The 20,329-nt window shown below is 40.1% G+C and overlaps 2 protein-coding genes across 5 annotated transcripts; one reads left to right on the forward strand and one right to left on the reverse strand.

The window, feature by feature from the left end:
- Nucleotides 1-11: 11 nt before the first annotated feature.
- oxsm (3-oxoacyl-ACP synthase, mitochondrial) lies at nucleotides 12-3,526 on the reverse strand. The gene is made up of 2 exons (XM_054764556.1): nucleotides 2,455-3,526; nucleotides 12-841 (listed from the first exon to the last, which is right to left on the reverse strand). The coding sequence occupies exons 1-2, from the start codon at nucleotides 3,417-3,419 to the stop codon at nucleotides 439-441; spliced, it is 1,368 nt and encodes a 455-aa protein (XP_054620531.1). The 5' UTR covers nucleotides 3,420-3,526; the 3' UTR covers nucleotides 12-438.
- A 215-nt stretch (nucleotides 3,527-3,741) lies between these two features.
- ngly1 (N-glycanase 1) lies at nucleotides 3,742-20,272 on the forward strand. 4 transcript variants are annotated; one of them, XM_054763814.1, is made up of 13 exons: nucleotides 3,742-3,917; nucleotides 5,272-5,386; nucleotides 8,357-8,545; nucleotides 10,236-10,398; nucleotides 10,496-10,715; nucleotides 10,801-10,922; nucleotides 13,152-13,297; nucleotides 13,391-13,501; nucleotides 13,592-13,777; nucleotides 15,707-15,892; nucleotides 17,793-17,970; nucleotides 19,652-19,823; nucleotides 20,103-20,272. In XM_054763814.1, exons 1-13 carry the CDS (start codon nucleotides 3,817-3,819, stop codon nucleotides 20,119-20,121), a joined length of 1,908 nt encoding a protein of 635 aa, XP_054619789.1. In that variant the 5' UTR covers nucleotides 3,742-3,816; the 3' UTR covers nucleotides 20,122-20,272. The 4 variants fall into 4 exon arrangements, with proteins under 4 accessions (XP_054619789.1, XP_054619791.1, XP_054619790.1 ...); XM_054763816.1 differs by lacking the exon at nucleotides 5,272-5,386; XM_054763815.1 differs by lacking the exon at nucleotides 20,103-20,272 and having other exon boundaries at nucleotides 19,652-20,097.
- The last annotated feature ends 57 nt before the right edge of the window (nucleotides 20,273-20,329 follow it).

Here is a 20,329-nt window from a genome sequence, read left to right on the forward strand (position 1 = left end):
GGGACTGCAGATGAAAAAGATTAAAAATGTTTATTTATTTGGACTGTCCCTGTAAATAAATAAGAAAAATTATTTAATTTACAATTCACTTCTTACGAATTATTAATGTGAATGGTTGTTTGTATATATGTGTATATTCCGTTTTACCTGCCATCCTAATGAGGATAGCAGGGGTGCCCAAAAGTGCGACCCGCGAATGGAAGTTTTTTTTATTTTATTTAATGGCACCAGGGCCGCACTTTGGACAACCCCAACCCATATGCTTTCATATCTTCGTGCAGGAAGCAGATTTTCTTCTGAAATGTGACATCAACAGACAGAAACAAAAGCTTACATTGGTAAATTTGTTACTTTAGATGCTGCTCAGCATACACATCTCAATGAGCTCTATTAATAGCATGTATCTATCGCACACACATGCCATATTGATTTAACTTTTTACACACTGCCAAGACACAGTGTGGCGTTGGTTCCTCCAAATCCAAAAGAGTTAGTGAGAGCAACACGTCTGCCCGAAGTCTGCCATGGCTGTGCTACGCAGGGAACGTAATTGAGGTTGAACTCCGGCTCGGTGTGGTCCAGGTTGAGGGTGGGGGGCAGGACACGGTGATAGCAAGCGAGAGCAGTGAATGCTGCCTCCAGAGCTCCTGCGGCACCCAGCAGATGTCCGGTGGCTCCCTTGGTGGAGGACACAGCCAAGCGTCCCGCATGTTGGCCAAAGAGCCTCTTGATGGCAACATTTTCAGCCGCATCGCCCAAAGGAGTGGAGGTAGCGTGGGCGTTCACATACGTTATGTCTTCAGGTGAAACGCCAGCATCTTTGATGGCTGCCGACATGCACCTGTTCACAAAGGCAGACGGCTATTTAGGACAATTGAGCGACGAATTAGGAGTAAGAATAGAATAGTAAAATGAACATTCAAGCTGGCTAAAAAGATCAATATGGCAATATCGCTTTTCTTCCAATATAATATTGATTTTAATATTGATGTTAAAAAAAAGTAATGTTTTGAGCCAATTGTAACTTCTGCACCTTTTTTCATAGTGAGAGTATGGAAAAGCTGTTTACAACCTTCTAAATATGTTTTTTAACATTATTAGAGCCCTCTAGACATGACATAACACCCCTGTAGTCACCATTACACTCCTATTACCCAATATGGTAGACATAATAAGCTGCTAAAGATATACTGTAAATAAGACTTGTGCTCGTGTGTGTTGCTATGAACCTGTTCCCTTGAGGGGCTGAGTGGCTGGCGGACAGGATGTGACGCCGGGGGTTCAGAGTTTGAGTTTTAGCTTGCCATGGTTTACAGCTGCAACAGCAGACCGTGTTTTTATTAAGGATTTTTATCAGGGATTATTGTGCCTTTAATTCAAACCTGCAATCAAGTATGGTGCTTGTGTGCCTCACCCAACATTTTCGTAACATTACTGATACCAAGAGACAAGTGTAGAATACTACATATCATCAGATCACATCATGCTGTATATGTATATGTATATGTATATGTATTTTAGCTCATTTAGCCATTTTTATGATTGCAAATGCTTAATTTTGGTAAAAAAAAATACATAAAATATGCTTCAATATGAATATGTTTTGACTAATAACAGGCCGTGTTCAACCACAAGACAGCATGATTTATTAACTCATTTAATACCAAAGATGTATATGTACGTCTTTTAAGTCTTTTTGTACGAGAGGCAAAAAGAGGTGATGACGCAACTGCACACTAATGGATGTCACTTTTGGGGCTGTTTTAAGCCATAAAAACAGCCACAAGGTGGCAGAATTGCATTTGTTAAGAGCTCAGCGTGAATTTGAAGGGAAAAAAAACACACACACACGACAGCAAGGAGGAAGTGGAAGGGACGTGGAGGAGTGTGGCGAGCGGAAGGTTTCGCATTGTAGGGAAATTTTAACACACTCGCGTGCACACACATACACAAATGTGAAAATTGTAAATAGTTCTTGGTGTTGTATTTGTTAATAGCTATTTTGATGCAAAGCAACCCTTTTTCGTGTAGATATTTGGGCAAGCAAAACATTTGTGTCAAAGTGGAAGTTATGCTTGAAATTTCACAAAAAGCTGTTTTTCTCCTTTTTAGTAGAGAACTGGTATTTTCCTGAAACTTATCTATGTTCTTGTGCTGATTACTCAAGAACGGAAAAAGGTCATAAAAGACGAGGGTCTAATCTTTCTTTTGTTAGGTTCCATGTTTAAATAGCCAAAGAACAAATGCACTGACTCAAAATTGACTCAAAATGGCCGGTGCTGAAAGGGTTGTCTTTTGAAAAATGGCTGGGATTGAATAAGCTAATTAGTAAAGAAAAACGGTAAACATTGTGGAAGGATTGTGGGAAATGTCCCCTTAATATAATGGTAGGGGAAAGACTGTCACAAGATAGAACTGCAGAAAAAAAGACAACAATTCTTTATCAATTCTTACCTAAATGCCCCGTCTCCATCTGCAGTGGGGGTTGTAATGTGGCTGGCGTCCCCTGAGAGTCCATATCCCAACACCTCGGCATAGATTCTGGCTCCCCTGTTCACTGCATGGTCCAGTTCCTCCAGCAGGAGCACACCTGATCCCTCGCCCATCACAAAGCCGTCTCTCTCTGGATGAAAGGGTCTTGACGCTAGTTTGGGTTCTTCGTTCCATTTGGTGGCAAGGGCACGTGCCCTGGCAAACCCAGCTATTGCCAGAGGTCCAACACAGGCTTCTGTCCCTCCTGTAACCATAGCAACTGCATCACCATGGGCAATAAACCTTGCAGCATCGCCGATGGCATGTGCACCTGTGGTGCAGGCTGTGGACACTGCATGGTTGGGTCCCTTTAATTTGTGTCTGATACTTATATGCCCGGCGGCCATGTTTACAAGAATACGAGGCACAAAGAAAGGGCTAACTTTCTTGTAACCCCTTTCTTGGAAGGCAACAGAGGTGGACGCAATTTCATCTAGTGACACCATGCCCATGCCGACAGCCACACCGCTGCTGAGTTGCTCTTCTGTGCTGTTTGGGTACCACCCGGAGTCCTGCAGGGCAAGGTGAGCAGCTCCAAGTGCCATGACAGTGGCTGGTGACATGCTCTTCATCTCTCCTGGGGAGGCAAACATTCCCTCATCAAAGTCACCTTCTCCATGTCCCCTGGGTACCAAGGCTGCTACTTTACAGGGAATAGCTTTGTACTCCTCGGAGTCCAGACCAACAATCCCACTATTTCCAAGAATGAGACGGCTCCAGGGTAGAGCAGTCCCTGTGCCCAGAGGACACACCAGACCAATGCCTGTGATTACAACCCTTCTTCTGTGCTTTTCAGTGCTGCGCCATCTTGTACAAACCAAGTTGTTATTCCCAAACAGGAGCTTGCCACTCTGTCTTAGCTGGAACTTACCCCAAAAAGACACCATGGTGGTATTTTTTTAAATTAAAAACAGACAAATAAAAAGTTTGCCATTTACTGTACACAGCAAACATTCACTGCAGTCGCACAAATAAAGCGTAAGAATTTGAACTGTCGTCGGATTCAGGCACACTTTGTAAATGCCGGATTCATTCAACACGTAATTGAACACCTAATTAATCTAATGTTACATACAACAGAAAATAATGATTAAATAATAGAAGATATACAGCACTAAATATTTCTTTATAGAAAAAAAATTATATTTTGTTTAAATGTTGGTGCTCTGTTATAATCAGGCGTCGTCTGAACAGCTATATTCAGGACCTTAAAGAGATTGTAAACAACTAGCTTACAATGGTGCAGACGACTTTTGGCGAAGAAAACGACTAAATCAGGGAAAAATGGAATGTACGCCAGCAGTTGCAGCACTATGTGAAAATTCAAAAGAAATCTTCCTAGATGTATGCAAGTTGTTACTTACATACGCCGACAATATTTTAAGGTACGGTTGTTAGCACGATGTTGAACAGGACGTTTTACGGTTTACGTTAACGTCTTTGTGACAAATGAATACTTTGAATACTTTTTATAAATTATTGTGTTGTGGTTCGCTCTGTCAAATATTGATGCAGTTTGACGTCAGAAAATATTGTTTTAAGAAAACATTAATTAATGTAATTTACGGTTAAACATTTTGTCTGAAGTGATACGACCGTTTGTTGTGATACAGGCTGTGTCAGGGGTGTCCAAAGTGCAGTTCGGGGTCTATTTTCGGCCCGCGGCTGTCTGAAAACTCAGCTGTGACTTTAGGAGAATAAAGTCACGATATTAACGAAAAAAGTTTTAACCTAACGACAAAAAGTACTAATTTTTCAAGAATAACGTCATAATATTATGAGGAATAAAATGTCATTTTAGTAACAGAAGTTGAAATATTTTAAAAAGACGTAATATTATAAGAAACAAAACTGTGGTAATTTTTGGAAAATTAAGTTGCAGAAAATATTATAATGTTATGAGAATAAATTATGGAAATAGTCATTTACAAGAAGAAAGCTAAAACAGTTGGAAAATTAAATTTAAGAACAGCTGTAATTTTATGAGAATAAATTCGTATTCTAATGAGGAAAAAAAGTCCATTTTACAAAAAGGAAAAATAATGTCATTGTAGTACTGTAGAAATGAAATATGAAAGAAAAAAACTGCATTGTTAAAAGCTGTAATATTACGAAAAAGAAATAAAACACAATAAAGTTGTAAGTTTTGGAAAATTAGTTTGAGGCAAAAGTTATAATATGGCAATAAAGTCATAATATTATGGGATAAAGTCATAATTATGAGAAGAAATTTAGAAGCAGACAGCAAATATAGCTGTAGTTTTACAAGTACAAAGTCCAAATATTAAGAAAAACAGTTGTATTGTTATGAGAAATGTTGCAATTTCACGAGAATAAACCCGTAATATTATCAGGAAAAATAATGTAATTTCAGTAGCATAGAGTTGCAATATGACAGAAACAACATGTTATTGTATGAAAGTCATAATATGAAAAACAAAACAAAATAAACATGTAATTTTTGGACAATTAAGTTGGGGGAAAATTTATAATATTATGGGAATAAAGTCAAAATATTACGAAAAGTTTGGACACCCGTGGTCTCAGTACTGCAGTAAAAGATGTTGCACAGAACACAGTAAAGCAAAGGCCCTCATTCATGATGGTAGAATTGGCATTAGTTGGTAATATCACATTGGTTTGTAAACACTAGGGCATTCATTATTAGCAATGTTGTCTCAAAGTATGATGTAATATTAAAATATGATGGCAATTGATTATCATGATTTTTCTCACCAGCAATCCCAATTTGGAAAAATATAGATCAATCCGCATTGACAGTCCTACTTTTTCTACCAAACTGCTGCCAGTCAACGGTGCGGTGGAATGTCTCTTTGAGATGGGCTTTGAGGAGGTAATGTGTTGCAGCTACACAACTGTTGCCAATTCCTGTCATAACATTTACTTTAAATGCCTCATGCTTACACTTATTTCTTGAAGAACATTCAATCACATCAATCTTTCAGTATGTAGCCATAGATGACCACAGTCAGACCCACCTCGTATCTCAAAAATAGTTAAATAAAAATAAAAAGTTGCTATGCCTCCTCGCTACCACAGCTTTTCAATCAGGGATGAGTTGGAGATCAGTCTTATTGACAAATTTAAGAAAAGAGTGCCACACAGCCATTCAGTGACAGCCTAAACCAGGGGTGTCCAAACTTTTTCCAGCAAGGGCCACATACTGATAAGAAGTTATACTGTATCAGTCTGGAAAAGGCTATAAAGCCATTTATAAAGTTTTGGGACTCCAGCAAACCACAGCGAGAGCCATTATCCACAAATGGCGAAAACCTGAAACAGGAGTGTCCGGCCCACCCAAAATTACACCAGGAGTGCGGCGACAACTCACCCAAGAGGTCACAAAAGACCCCACAACAACATCCAAAGAACTGCAGGCCTCACTTGCCTCAGTAAAGGTCAGTGTTCAAGACTCCACCATAAGAAAGACACTGGGCAAAAACACTGGCCGTGTTCCAAGATGAAAACCACTGCTGAACAAAAAGAACATTAAGGCTTATCTCAATTTTGCCAGAAAACATCTTGTTGATGCCCAAGACCTTTGGGAAAATACTCTGAGGTCTGACGAGACAAAACTTTTTGGGAGGTGTGTGTCCCATTACATCTGGCGTTAAAGGTAACGCCGCATTTCAGAAAAAGAACATCATACCAAAATAATAACAATATCATACCAAGTAAAATATGGTGGTGGTAGTGTGATGGTCTAGGGCTGTTTTGCTGCTTCAGGACCTGGAAGATTTGCTGTGATAAATGGAACCATGAATTCTGCTGTCTACCAAAAAATCCTGAAGGAGAATGTCATCTGTCGGTGACCTCAAGCTGAAACCAACTTGGATGTGCAGCAGGACAATGATCCAAAACACACCAGCAAGTCCACCTCTGAATGGCTGAAGAAAAACACTGTGGAGTGGCCTAGTGAAAGTCCTGACCTGAATCCTATTGAGCTGCTGTGGCATGACCTTAAAAAGGCGCTTCACGCTGGAAAGCCCTCCAATGTGGCTGATGTACAATTCTGCAAAGATGAGTGGGACAAAATTCCTCACATCTTAAGAGGGATTCTCTGAATTTCCTGACGGATGTTGGTCTTCAGGGCCTCAATGGTCTGTGGGTTGTTGCAGTACACTCTTTCCTTCAGGTATCCCCACAGAATGTGTGGCAATGTCATCACAAACTTCAATGTGCGTGTTGCAGCTGTAATCCACAGAAGAGAATCGTGGATTTGAACATGTAATCCATTATTAAACTGTGTAGAAAACAAGAGACAAAGTGGGAAACCTTTGGTATCAAATGTTAATTTGATGTTTCTCTTACAAATCTGTAAATACAATTTTTGAATAAGTTCTCAATTCAAAAACTTGTGAATGATTTAAAAAGTGCCAACATTTTATTGGCCCACCCTGTAGGTGAAAAAGCCTGTTTTTAATATTAGCTTCACCCTTTGCTATTTTTTTTCCCCCATTTTTGCTGTTTTTTTTTTTTTTAATTTTCAAAATATTTCAACCTTTTTCTCAAATACTGTTTGGAAATTTGCTTTGTGTAATATTATGACTTTATTCCCATAATATTTTAACTTTATTCCCATAATATAACTTTTTCCCTAATCTAATTTTGCAAAAATTTCAACTTTATTTTGTTTAGTTTTTTTCTCATAATATTACGACTTTAAAAAATAGCTTTTTTTACTTAACTCTACCTCTTCTTCTAACGCTGCTAAAGTGACATTATTTTTCCTTATTGTATTACAAGTTGAGCAGTGATGTGGACTCTGCTTTGGTCATTTTCCTGTTCGATCTACGTTCCTACCCTCACATGTGGTAATTAACTGTGGGTAGTGACAGAAAGGACAAGATCGCGGGTACAAATGGCCAAAATGAGTTTTCTCTGCAAGGTTGCTTGGCTCTCCCTTAGAGATAAGGTGAGAAACACTGTCATCCGGGAGAAACTCAGAGTAGAACCGCTGCTGGGCATCTGTTCAGATGCCTGCCTTCTGCACGCCTCCTTGGGAAGGTGTTCAGGTCACGTTCGACCTGTAGGAGGCCTCGGGGAAGACCCAGGACACGTTGGAGAGACTATGTCTCCCAACTGGCCTGGGAACGCCTCGGAGGAGCTGGACGAAGTAGCCAGGGAGAGGGAAGCTGCTGTGGTTTTTCTATTATTAGTTTGCTTTTTACATTATATTTTTAGAATGTGCGGGGGCAATACAAAAACAGCTGCGGCCCGCAAATGGTCCCCAGGGTGCATTTTGAACACCCTTGATTTAGTGTCTGATGGATCAGCAGTTGTTTGTTTACAGGCTCAACATGGCAGGAAAGTTTAGTCATCTAAGTCATTTTTGAGTCTTTTTTGTGTTTTAAAAAGTGAGAAATTAGCAGGAAAACTTCAATTGTCTTAGCATTCTGTCAAACACACCCTCAGAGAGCAGCCCAAACTTACTCTCACCAAGACAGAAAAGGGAGTGGGAGATGCGGATGCACAACTGCGCAAGAAGACAAATATTTGAGTGTGCGCTTTAAGGCAGTGAAAACACACAGGATGTCAACTGGCAGTTGAACTCAGTAGTCCGGGTCAAAGAGTGTTAGCATCAAGAGTGAAGCCGCCACTTCATGGCAGAATTGACAAGAAAAAAATATGTCTCAGACTGGCCATTGAAAGGAAAAGACTTAGAAGGTGTTGGTATTGTGGACAAATGAGATCCAGCATCCTGAAGAATCCTGATTATTGGTCGGTCAATATTATCGGACATTGCTAATCATTCTAATCTTCTTTCATCTATCCATGTCTGATGTTTTTTTTTCTTTTATAGGCTGACACTCACCTGGTGTTTCCCAAATCTGCATCAGTGGAGCATCTAAAGGCCATCAGGGAGTCCATTGCCGCTGAAAGAGATCAGAGACTACACGGAAGGCAGTCTGTCCACCTTACGACTTCTGCAGAAAACCAGACTTCATCTAGTCAGCCAAGTTCATCACCTCCACCACAGTTATCATCTTTGGTAATATCTGCATACCTTCAATAAATTACACAAAAACCCACCTTATTATGATTCTTGTTCCTTCTAGGGCTGTCTTTGACTAAGGATTTTCATCGTCGAATCTGAATAATTCGTTGGATATTGTTTTGTTTTTTTAAGAGCACCACTAATGACAATCCCTACAGATGAGTAAATCTTTTTTGCGACTTTTTGCACCTTAAGGAAAAAGGCTAAAACACGCAAACAAATAGACATGGTAGGTGTGCAACACCAGTACCTTTTATTTATTTAGTGACACAGGAAGCAGCTCACATAGATACACAGCCCTCTGCTGTTCTATCATCCTGAAGTGTGTGTCTCTGTGGAAATAATGACGTTGCAGAGTCCAAAAGTCTAGTCTCCTACTCTGGGTGATGTGGAGTCGTAACTTGTCCATTTTATTTACTAAAGACTGCACATTACCAAGAAAAATGCTCTGTAAGGAGAGTCTGTGCGTTGTGAGCTTGAGCTTAGCTTGTGTTCTTCCGCGACTTCATCTGCCCGGCTGGGTGACGTGTGTAGACTCCAGTACTCAGGAGAGCTGAGGGACGAGTGAAAGATAGGGGATAAAACGTTGGTGCTGTGAAATACAATATTCAAAATGGCAAAATAGCTCTTGTCGAGAAACCAGACCCAAGATGAGCAAAATAATAATTACAAAACTGCAAATCTGGTAGAGACACCGGGCTTTGGTGTGTGTAGGTGCCGCCATCTTAAGTAAATATAGGTCTTCTTTTAAACACATATGTCATTTCATTTCTTTATTAACACAAATGAGGCTGAATTTGTATGAAAATAGGCTATTTATAACAAAAACAAATACATTGCTTGTAAAAATGTATGCTCAGCAACAGCCGTAGTCACCCCCCATTTAGTCATAATGGAACGATCTTGATCACATGACATTTTCGTATGATTCGACTGCAGGATTGATAGTTGAATCAGAGTCCTGCGAATCAAATCTTCTTAGAATAGTGTCTTAGAATAGTGGAGACTAAGACACCTCTAGTTCCTTCTTTCCTAAATGTATGCCGTCCCTCCCCAGACGCAAACACAAGAGTTGTCAGAGTAGTACAAAATCAATTTACGGATTTAAGCACAAAAAGCCAATAACTATGATAAAAATAAGAACTAAATATATCCAAAAAGCTGGAAAACAAACCGTAGTCGTAGAACGTGACATCATACCTCAAATAAACAACATGGTACTTTCTGCGTAAATGTCTGCTAGTTCAGTGACCAAACCGGGTCAGTTTTTGCAAGTTGATTTTATTTTATTTTATTTTGTTTCATAGGGTGGCGACCCTTTTCACTTTGTTCGACGGTCCTTAAACACAGTTGCCGTGTTCTTTTACGCTTCGCAGATAAGAACTTACTCTGCATTTTCCCCATTTTACCTCATATTTGTTCCCAAATGTTTACACTGTGTGGGCATAAATGTAAGACTCGATGACGTTATTGTTTGCTAATGTCCATATTTGTCGTAAAACCTTCTCTCTCAAAACAAACTCCAGGCTCGTACTGTAATGTTGAATGGTTTGTATTCATTTAGTGCTGTTAAGTTGATGTTGTGGATGTCTTTTACACACCATACATAATAAATAAATAGCATCACATTGCTATAATGTACGATTCCCCCACATCAGTCCTGTGAATGTATTTTGTCGAACAGACGAGCAGCAAGGACTTGTTGGTGACAATTCAGTCTAACTTCCGGCACGTGCTGCTGTACGAGAATCCTGGACTGCAGCAGAAAGCCAGAAGCTACATCCCTTGTAGCCAGCTGTTCTCTGCTGCTAAGCGGAAGCTGGAAGTAGCTAAAGAGGTTGACTCAGGTACAAGACACATTCACGCCATTCTTTTTTTATTTTTTATTTTTTTTTGCTATGAAAGATATGCTTGTCAAATGCTGATTTTTTTTTTTTTTTTAAGAATGCAAACTGGGAAAAGAGGACTTCCTCGTGCTGGAATTGCTGAGTTGGTTCAAAAATGACTTCTTCTCCTGGGTGGACTGTTTGCCCTGCAGCCACTGTGGAGGCCAGACCCAGAATACTGGCTCACTCAGTCCCACCGCTGACGATCTGCACTGGGGAGCCCATCGAGTGGAAGAGCACCACTGTCAGAGCTGCCAGCAGTCCACCAGATTCCCGCGGTTGGTGATGACATTGTGGCTGCTTCTTCCTACTACATGTTTGACTGACGCATATTTGTTTCTTCTGTGTTATATAACACACAAGCTATAACAACCCAGAGAAGCTGCTGGAAACCAGGAGGGGGCGTTGCGGGGAGTGGGCCAACTGCTTCACCCTTTGCTGCAGAGCGCTTGGCCTGGAGGTCCGGTACATCTGGGACAGCACAGGTACGTCACATAGTGAAAAATTAAAGGATGCAAGGGCCACTTTGATATTTTGGAAAGCAACATATGTAGCTCTGCTAAGACGTTATACATATTTCAAGAAAACTATAGGTGAAGCCCATCATTAGTATGAACTTCAATCTTCTCTTTTTTCCCGCCCCCATTTTTGCTGTTTCCCCCCCCCCAATATTTCAACTTTCTTGACAATTTCGTCCCCCAAACTCCTGCAGCTGATCAAGTCCTCCCATGACTTGAACTAAACTGTTCTGTTCAGCATGATGGATTATGTTCGAACCCCTTCCCAATTAAAACCGGTGTTTAATAAGGGTTTGTCCTCGCTCCGACACTCTTTGGCATCTTCTTTTCCCTGCTGCTTCACGATGCCTTCCGACAGTCTGAATATGGCATCTTCCTCCACACCGGGAGCAACAACAGCTTCTCCAAGCTGACACACCTTTGAGCAAAACCCAAGGTACGCAAAGTCCTCATCAGGGAGTTGCCCTTTGCAGGCGATGCTGCCCTATCTGCCTACACTGAGGAATCACTACAGCAGCTTATGACCTGCTTCGCAGACGCCTGCACCAAGTTCGGTCTCACAATTAGCCTGAAGAAGACCAACATCATGAGCCAAGATGTCAGCAGTACTCCTCAAATCTCCATTGCAGCTATGGCTCATCTTGCAAAGAAAGAGTGTACCAAGCGTGTGTGCTGGAAGCGAAGCATAGACCCTCTACTCCCGTCAAGAATGCAGGCTCAACGCCTTCCACCTGGCAAGATTGTGTCACTAACTAGGATGTTTTGGCCCAGGCAGGAATATCGAGCATGTTTGCCATGCTAATAGAGACGACTGCGCTGGCTAGTCCATGTCTGCCACATGGACGATGGCCGCATTCCAAAGGATGTTCTGTATAGCGAGTTGGTCACTGGCTCCAGACTTAAAGGACTGCCTGCACTGCGATACAAAGACGATCCAGCAGGCCTGGAAACAGCGTCCTTAGACAGTGTCAGTTGGCGGTCCACCGTGAAGGCTGGCATCAAAGAAGCAGAACTGAGGAGAGATACCAGATTGGAAGAACAGCGGCTCAGGAGACAGCAGAGACTATAGTCAGCACGCAGCAGCACCCAGGCCAGCACGTTTACCTGTAAGACTGCAGTCTCAACCTGCTGAAGTGCGTGCTGTCTACTTGCAGAAAAGTGGCCAAAATTTGGGGATCCGTACATGGTGAGTACCGCCTTAGTACGGATTTGGGAGCACACAGACCCGACGTAGCACTTTTAGTGCAGGTGGAACTTTCGCTGTGTCCGGGCTGCGCACTGACTCCATGAGCACACACCTGGTGGGTGTGCCGGCCGTCTCGGCACTTCCCCAGTTTGGCTGTCCAGTGAGCACGCAGAGCTTGCGTGGACCATGTCGAGTGAGCACGCTTGCAACGCTCGTTGTGCGCACTGATTTCTGCAGTGGGGCCAAGCTGACGGACGAGTGCCGGCAATTTGTCACCGGGATGCCGAGGGCGCAGAAGAGGGGGTCCGCTGCATCCTGTGGCTCAGAGGGCAGCGGATGGGCCCAGCAGAGGTGGGCCACGGAAGATTAGAGGAGGAGCGAAGAAGGGTGAGATGGTGCTGCTGGAGGTGTGCTGCCACTTGAAGCTGCTTTTGGATCATCAAAACGCGGAGTCTCTGCAGTGGAATGGGCGGCATTTTGAGGCAGCAGCAGCAGGGACTTCTGGAGAACCTCAGAAGGCTGGAAAAACTCATGTTCATCGCAGTTGCACGCACAGTTGCATGTTGTAACATGCGAGTGAGCAGCGAGTGAGCAGCACATGTAAGTACGGCCTCCGTATGATAACGTGGCAATTGCATAGAGATCGTACGTTGCAACCATGTTGTCGGCGCATACAACTCACTTACGACGATGCACGCAACCGCTCATGACCAGGAGTGTCGTGCGGGCCGCGTACTTACATCTTGCGCAACCGTGCGAGTGATATGCTCCCTCCCTGCTATTGCCACTTCCCTCCCCACGTTTTCAGAAAATGTGCCGGTCGTGGCCTCCCCAAAAAACGTACGGTGGATTGGGACCAAGGCTTAACTGTAGCCTGTACCGTTCAAGGATTGGACTGTACACTCACAGTCAGGTTTGCAACCTTTCCACGGCGCAACCAGACCACCATAATCGAGACTGACTGATTCCAACAGATCTGTATGTGTTTTGTATTTGTATGTATTTTCCAGACCATGTATGGACAGAGATTTACTCGATATCCCAGCGCCGTTGGCTGCACTGCGACTCATGTGAGAACATCTGTGATAAACCTCTACTGTATGAAGTTGGCTGGGAGAAGAAACTCTCCTATATCCTGGCTTTCTCCAAGGACCAGGCAAGTAAAAATATTCTCCCTTAACCTCAATTTCTCAAAACAAAACACAGTCTGACCCATAATAGCAACAATAATGTTGACGATATGTCACAGGTGATTGATGTGACGTGGAGGTATTCCTGCAAGCATTCAGAGGTTTTGTCAAGAAGAACCAGTGTTTCGGAGGCCTGGCTGCTCCAGACCATTATCGAGATGAATGCCTTGGTAGGCGTTGACATTTTGAACCATGCACAGAAGCTTCAAAGTTCTGTCGCCAGTGCTGTAAAAGCCTTTTAATCTGTTTTGATACCGCAGAGACAACAAACATTCAGTGCAAACAAGAAGAGGGAACTGGCAGAACGCTTAATTGTCGAACTTGTCGAGTTCATTTCCCCCAAAACACCCAAACCGGGCGAGCTGGGAGGACGGATCTCCGGGTCTATGGGATGGAGGATAGCGAGGGGAGAGACGGGAAATGCTGATACACGGACTACCAAACAGGTACTATGTAAAAAAAACCCCCAAAAAACTAACACACATTTTGGAAGCCAGTGGAGAAGGAAATGTCATGGTGTACGTCCCTGGGTGGGCGCTTTTGTTTAGCACTTTTTATTTATGTTTATATTTCACCTTAAAAACTGTTTATCTTGCTTTGGTTGCTTGTTTTCCTTCACATTTTTTACTCTAAACTACAGTTATTTTTTCATTTATATCCCAATTGGAAAAAAAAATGTGATTTGCTTCCTCAAGTTTTTGTCTCACTCTCATTTTTTATTCTTGAATTTTGAAGCTCTACTGTACATAGAACCTCCTTGAGATACAACAGTGCGGCTTTTTTTTCAAATGGTCTTAAAATTTTTATCGAGTATACGTATACCAGGGGTGTCCAAAGTGCGGCCCGTGGCTGTTTTTAGTTTTTCGCGGCCCGTTCTAAAAATACCATTTCACAAGAGAACTGAAAAATGAAACCAACCGCAGCAGAAATGGAAGAATCGGCAGTATTTTTAGGAAACTAAAGTCCCCATATTAAGAGAAAAAAAGTTTAAATATAATGTGAAAAAGTCGTAATTTTACGAGAATAACATTGTAATATTGTGAATAAAAGTCACGTAATTTTACTAGCATAAAGATCAAATATTAAAGACAAAAAACGTTATATTTAAACAAACAAAACAATTGAATAAAGTTGTAATTGTTGGACAATTAGGTGGCAGCAAAACGTTTCAAAGATAAAGTCAAAATATTATGGGAATAAAGTCATAGTTACAAGAAGGAAAATGGACAAGAATACAGTTAAAATAGTTGGGGGGGAAAAACAAGCAACAGCAGAAATGGACAAAAACAGCTGTAATTTTATGAGAATAAAGTCAAATTCAAACTGAAAAAAAGTTGCAATTTTGCGAAAAGTAAAGTCATAATATTATGAGAAACAAACAAAGTTGTCATTTTTTGAAAATTAGGTTGGGGGAAAAAGTCACCATATTAAGGGAGTAAAGTAAGAATATTCCAAAAAGAAAATTTATGAAGATTAGTTAAGAAGGAAGTGTAAATATTTGGAAAGTTAAAAAGAAAATAACAGCAAAAATGGGAAATAAAAGAGCAAAGACCCAAATTGATACTAATAATAAGCTTTTTCACCTACTTAAAAAAGCTGAGATGCCATTTTTCCTTGAGATATGTATAACTTTTAGCATATCTTTCAAATATCAAAGTGGCCCTTGCATACTTTCATTTTTCAGTCTGTGGCCCTCGGTGGAAAACATTTGGACACCCCTGGTATATACTGTCAAACCTGTAATAATACCTGAAACTCCAGACAGAAACAGGAACTGATTAAAAAAAGAGCATATTGAGTGGCAGACCATGACAAAAATATGATTGTGTTAGCATGTTAGCATTGCTAGCATGCTGACATTAGCATAGTAGCATTTTTAGCCATTTTCATAGGTAGACACTATTATGCTGGGTGTTAGCATTGCTGGCATGCTCACGTGAGCATACTAGTATTTTGGGGGATTTTCATTTAGCGCTATCATGCTAGCTGTTAGCATGTTTACTGACATAATTATACAAACAGTTTTAGTATTTTCAGAGGTAGGCACTAATACAAACACTTTGCGTTATTATGCTAGGTGTTAGCATACTAACGTTAGCATGTTAGCATTATTTATAAGTTATTTAAACCCTTCCATGGTATGTTTTCATAGTCAAGGAATCTAAATATATACAAATAAATATAGGACTCATTTATGGTGTAAATAACAATATTGAGGGAACTATGGCACTTGGCGGAGGTCTGCGCTCTCTCTCGTTATTATTGAATCACTCAAAGATAGGTGGATAGACGGATACTTTATTCATCTCCAAGAGAAATTCAGAAAGGTTAAATGTGTAGCATGTTTGAATGAAAAGAATGTGTATTTGTGTCAGGATGCAGGTTTTGTGTTCATGCTGACCGAGAAAGAGAGGGGCGACAAGCTACTTCACGTTTTCTACAACGCCACCAAAGATCAATACTGTCGAGTGTCCAATGACTCGGAGGTCATCCACGGCTGGGATGGATGTGTGTGGAAGAAGGAGTCTGTGTTCAGGAAGGTGGAAAATGATTGGCAGATGGTAGGTTGAGACAAACGTTTATTTTTCACGAAGAACATCAACACGTTTCTAGTAAGCTTCTGTCATATGGTGTATGCCAGGGGCGCCTCATCAAACGCCCCTGAATATACACCGCAACAAAAGGGCATTTCAAAGACAGCCACCTTCACGCCTACGAACGCTCCAGTCTCCAGCCAACTCTGATAAACCATGTTTTACACTGTTAGGGACTAGGATTATGGGTTACAGCAAGGGTGTCCAAACGTTTTGGCCACTTTGTGGAAAAATGGGACCTCTTTGGTATTTTGTAAAGCAACACATGTACTGTAGATATGCTAAGACAGGGGTGTCCAAACTTTCCAGCGAGGGCCACATACTGAAAAATGAAAAGATGCAAGGGCCACTTTGATATTTGCGTTTGCATTTGATTTCACCTTTGTATTATAGGTGAAATGCTACTAAAAATGACGTTTTTTTTTCGAAAATAATACGAGTTTATTCTTGTAAAATTGCGACTTTTGTTCTTCATTCGATTATGACTTTTTTTCTTAATATGTAAAATTACAGCTGTTTTTTTCCATTTCTAGTGTTTTTGTTTATTTTCCAACTATTTCATTTCGGTTTTCCTCTTGTAAATTTTCTTCTTGTAACTATAACTTTATTCCCATAATATTTTTTTATTTTTTAAAACAATTTATTTTTTCTTTATTTCAACATTGTCACTAAAATGATATTTTTCCTCATTTAGAAGTTTATTCTCATAAAATTGCAACTTTTTCTCATTGGAAAACGTTTTTTTTTCTCTTAATATTTTGACTTTACTTAAAATTTCTGCTGTTGATTTAAAAAAAAAAAAAAGAAAATCCAAATATTTCAACTTTCTTCTTGTATGTTTTCTTCTCTTAATATTTTGGCTTTATTCCCTTTTATGCATTTTCACACCAACCCAAAAATTAACAACTTTATTCATTGTTTTTGACAATAAATCTTTTTTCTTTAATATTTCAGTTACTTTATTCTTGTGAAATTATGCCTTTTTTTCCCTTGCTAGATTACAACTCTTAATATTTTGACTTTCGATTGATTTTCCCATTTTTGCAGCTGCTGTTTCCTTGTTAAATTACGTTTTTAGACTGTGGTGTGGGCCGATAAAATCACAGCCGCGGGCCGCACTTTGGACAACCCTGTGCTAAGAAGTTATATACTGTATATATTTCAAGTAAAAAAAAATCCATCTCAGCTTTGTAATATTGGAGAAAAAGCCTCTTACTAGTATCAACTCCGCTTTTTTTCTTCCATTTTTGCTTTTTTAAAAAAATTATTTGCCAAACATTTTAACTTTCTTCATAAATAATCTTTGTACATTTTCTTCTTGTAATATTATGACTTTATTCCCATAATATTTAAACTTTTTCCCCAAACACTTTTTTCTAAAAACAACTTTATTTTCTTTGTTTTTTCTCTTGTTACGACTATAATATATTTTCTGTCATATTTAAACTGTATGCTACTAAAATGATATTTATTTTTTTCAAGTTAATTCTTGTAAAATTGCGCTTTTGTTCTCATTAGAATACTTTTTTCTTTGGATTTTGACTTTATTCTCGTTTTTTCCGACTATTTCAACTTTTTGCTGATTTTCTTCTCACAATTTTATGACCTTATCTCCATAATATTTTGACTTTATTCTTTATTCTTTGTCCGCAACCTAATTTTTCGTTTTCTTGTTAAATTATACTTTTCTAATGTGCCGCGGGCCGCAAATGACCCCCGGGGCCACACTTTGGACACCGCTGGGTTAGCGTTAAGAGGAGGCTAAGAGGTGACAGGTTCTAACAGAATGATTTAGTCGTTCTCGTAATACCAGAAGGAATGGTCGGGTATTTACTTTTCTACGTATTGATTTGATTTCTTCCTTCAGGTATACATTGCTCGAACTGAAGGCTCCTCTACCGGACAAATGAGCTGGAAATTTGACTTTGCGCCAGCAAAACTGACAATAAAATCTGTGTCAATCAGAGCCAGCAGCCAGACTTTCCATTCTGGCAAAGTCAGCTGGCTTCTGCAATCCGGCCCCATGACAACAGAGTTTTCCGGAGGTATGCAACACACATTCTTATCAATATGCCACCCTGTTCCATGTAATGTTACATCATCACAACAGGTGGGTACATACCTCGGGTTTAAGGTGACGGTTGGGTTCATTTTGGCTACAACAGAAATGACTGTCAGCTCATTTAGTGAATGAAATGACCACTTAAGAAGAGTCAATTCACAAACTGCACAAAACAATGACAACATTAAAGTTGACTGACAAGAACAAGTATTACTACTCCACTTTTCCAGTGGTGGCCACTGCATTTGGTACCTGGGTCTTCAGCAGGGACTCAAGCCACCTCTTAATAACGCCACTATCCCATCACAATTACACAAACCATCAATAATATTCAAAACGGCAGTATAATCATTCCCCGTTCATCGCTGTTATTTGGATCCAGATTTACACATTTACTAAGTTTACTACTTAGTAGTACACATTTACAAAGCATAGTACAGTAGTCCCTCGTTTATCATGGTTAATTGACTCCAGACCCAACCGTGATAAGTGAATTTCCTTATTTATAAATGTCATATTTTTGTAGTTAGAGCATACAAAACCTGTTTACGACCGTCTAAATATGCTTTTTAACATTGTTAGATCCCTCTAGACAAGAAAATAACACCCCTATTGTCACCTGTGCACTCCTATTACCCAATATAGTAGATATAATAAGAGAAAAGAACATAAATAAGACATAATATAGACTCACACATCGTTGCATTGGGGAGAGTTCCTTTTTTTACCTCCTGTACTGTACGGTACTTCCTGCGATGGCGATTATCCCATCAATGTAACATTGCTGACACCTAGTGACCAGTGTAGAATAAAACGTCTTTGATTCGTCTTTTGAATGCCTTATATTTGCTTTTTAGTTCATTTAGCCATTTTTAGGCTTGACAAAGCTTCATTTCGGCAAAAAAATACGAACCGCAACGTGGCAAGGGACGACTGTATTATGACTTTATTTCCATAATATTATACCTTTTTTTTCCCCGATGTAATTTTTCAAAAATTACAACTTTATTTTGTTTTCCAAAAAAAAAATTCAAGATGAATTATAATAAAAACATTAAAATACTTCAGCTCTATGGAACAAAAATTACATTATTTTTTTCTCATGACATTACAAGTTTATTCTCGTAAAATTGCCATTTTTTTTTACTCATGATATTTTGACTTTGTTGTCGTAACATTACTGCTGATGTTCCCTTTTTGCAGTTGTTTCTTTGCTCATAGTGTTTAAGTGATAAGGGCCAGCACTCCTGATTCTGAAGGCCCCGGGCAGATGACATTGACATGGCAACACTAAGAAGCTGAAATCTGATTGGACAAAAAAAGATGTAACATACTATTACTGGGAGCAGTGCAGCCAAGAGAGATATAACCAAATGAAAATAATAAACTGTTGGGAATAAAGAAATACATTTCACCAGGAAGCCAAGTGTGCCCAAACAGGAGACTTTAGCCACGTAAGAGGCTTTTCAAGCTCCGGCTTCTTCCTGGCACTATCGCTAGCCATGACTGCTACTAGCCAAATACTGGACCGCACTGTTTTTGTTTGACGCATGACACCATAAACACTTTCTGTCCCTCCCTTTCAGTGTTCCATAGTTGGTCATACATGTAGTGTTACACCCCTACTGTTAGAAGATTTGCTGATGATGTGTTTCAACTTTCAGATGGGAGCATGCAGTCGTTCCAGAGTCTAAACGCTTCTTCGGAGTTGATTGTCACAGCGCAGCTCAGCGGTGGGGATGGAGACGCGTCGTGGCAGCACTCTCAGCTGTTCAGGCAGAGTTTGAAGGAGACTGGAGAATCCTCCTTTGAGGTTATCATCTACCTGCAGAACATGTAAAGATGAAGTCTATCAGTCTATTTATGATTATTGTCTTTCGGTTGCAAATACAGTTGGTGGATTTATGTTATGGAGACATGAACTGGAATACAGAACAGTCTAAAAAATAGCATATACTTGTACTCTCGTTTAGTAATGTGAATTGTACAATAGTATTTAATGATTGAAATACTATTGCGCTGCAATTGTGTTATTTGTCTTTAATGTGTGTTCTATTTTGTTGTAAATATTTAGACTTTATTGTGTTAATAAAAACTATCTTCTTCGCTTCCCAGCAATCCCGTTTACGTTTAAGGTGCGTTCACGAACCAACGGAATTTGTAGCACCAACATGTACAACACAGACGAGACGACTAAGCCAAAGTCTGAGGCGCCCTTCAGTATAATATGACAACACACCTGAAAATATTCATATTTGTTACAACTTGAGGCTGACCTGCATCGCCATTTTACGTAAAAACAACGTTATTACAAAATGTAATTCTATTGGGCCAAATGTGGA

Source organism: Dunckerocampus dactyliophorus, chromosome 20, assembly GCF_027744805.1.
Source record: "Dunckerocampus dactyliophorus isolate RoL2022-P2 chromosome 20, RoL_Ddac_1.1, whole genome shotgun sequence".
NCBI lineage: Eukaryota > Metazoa > Chordata > Actinopteri > Syngnathiformes > Syngnathidae > Dunckerocampus > Dunckerocampus dactyliophorus.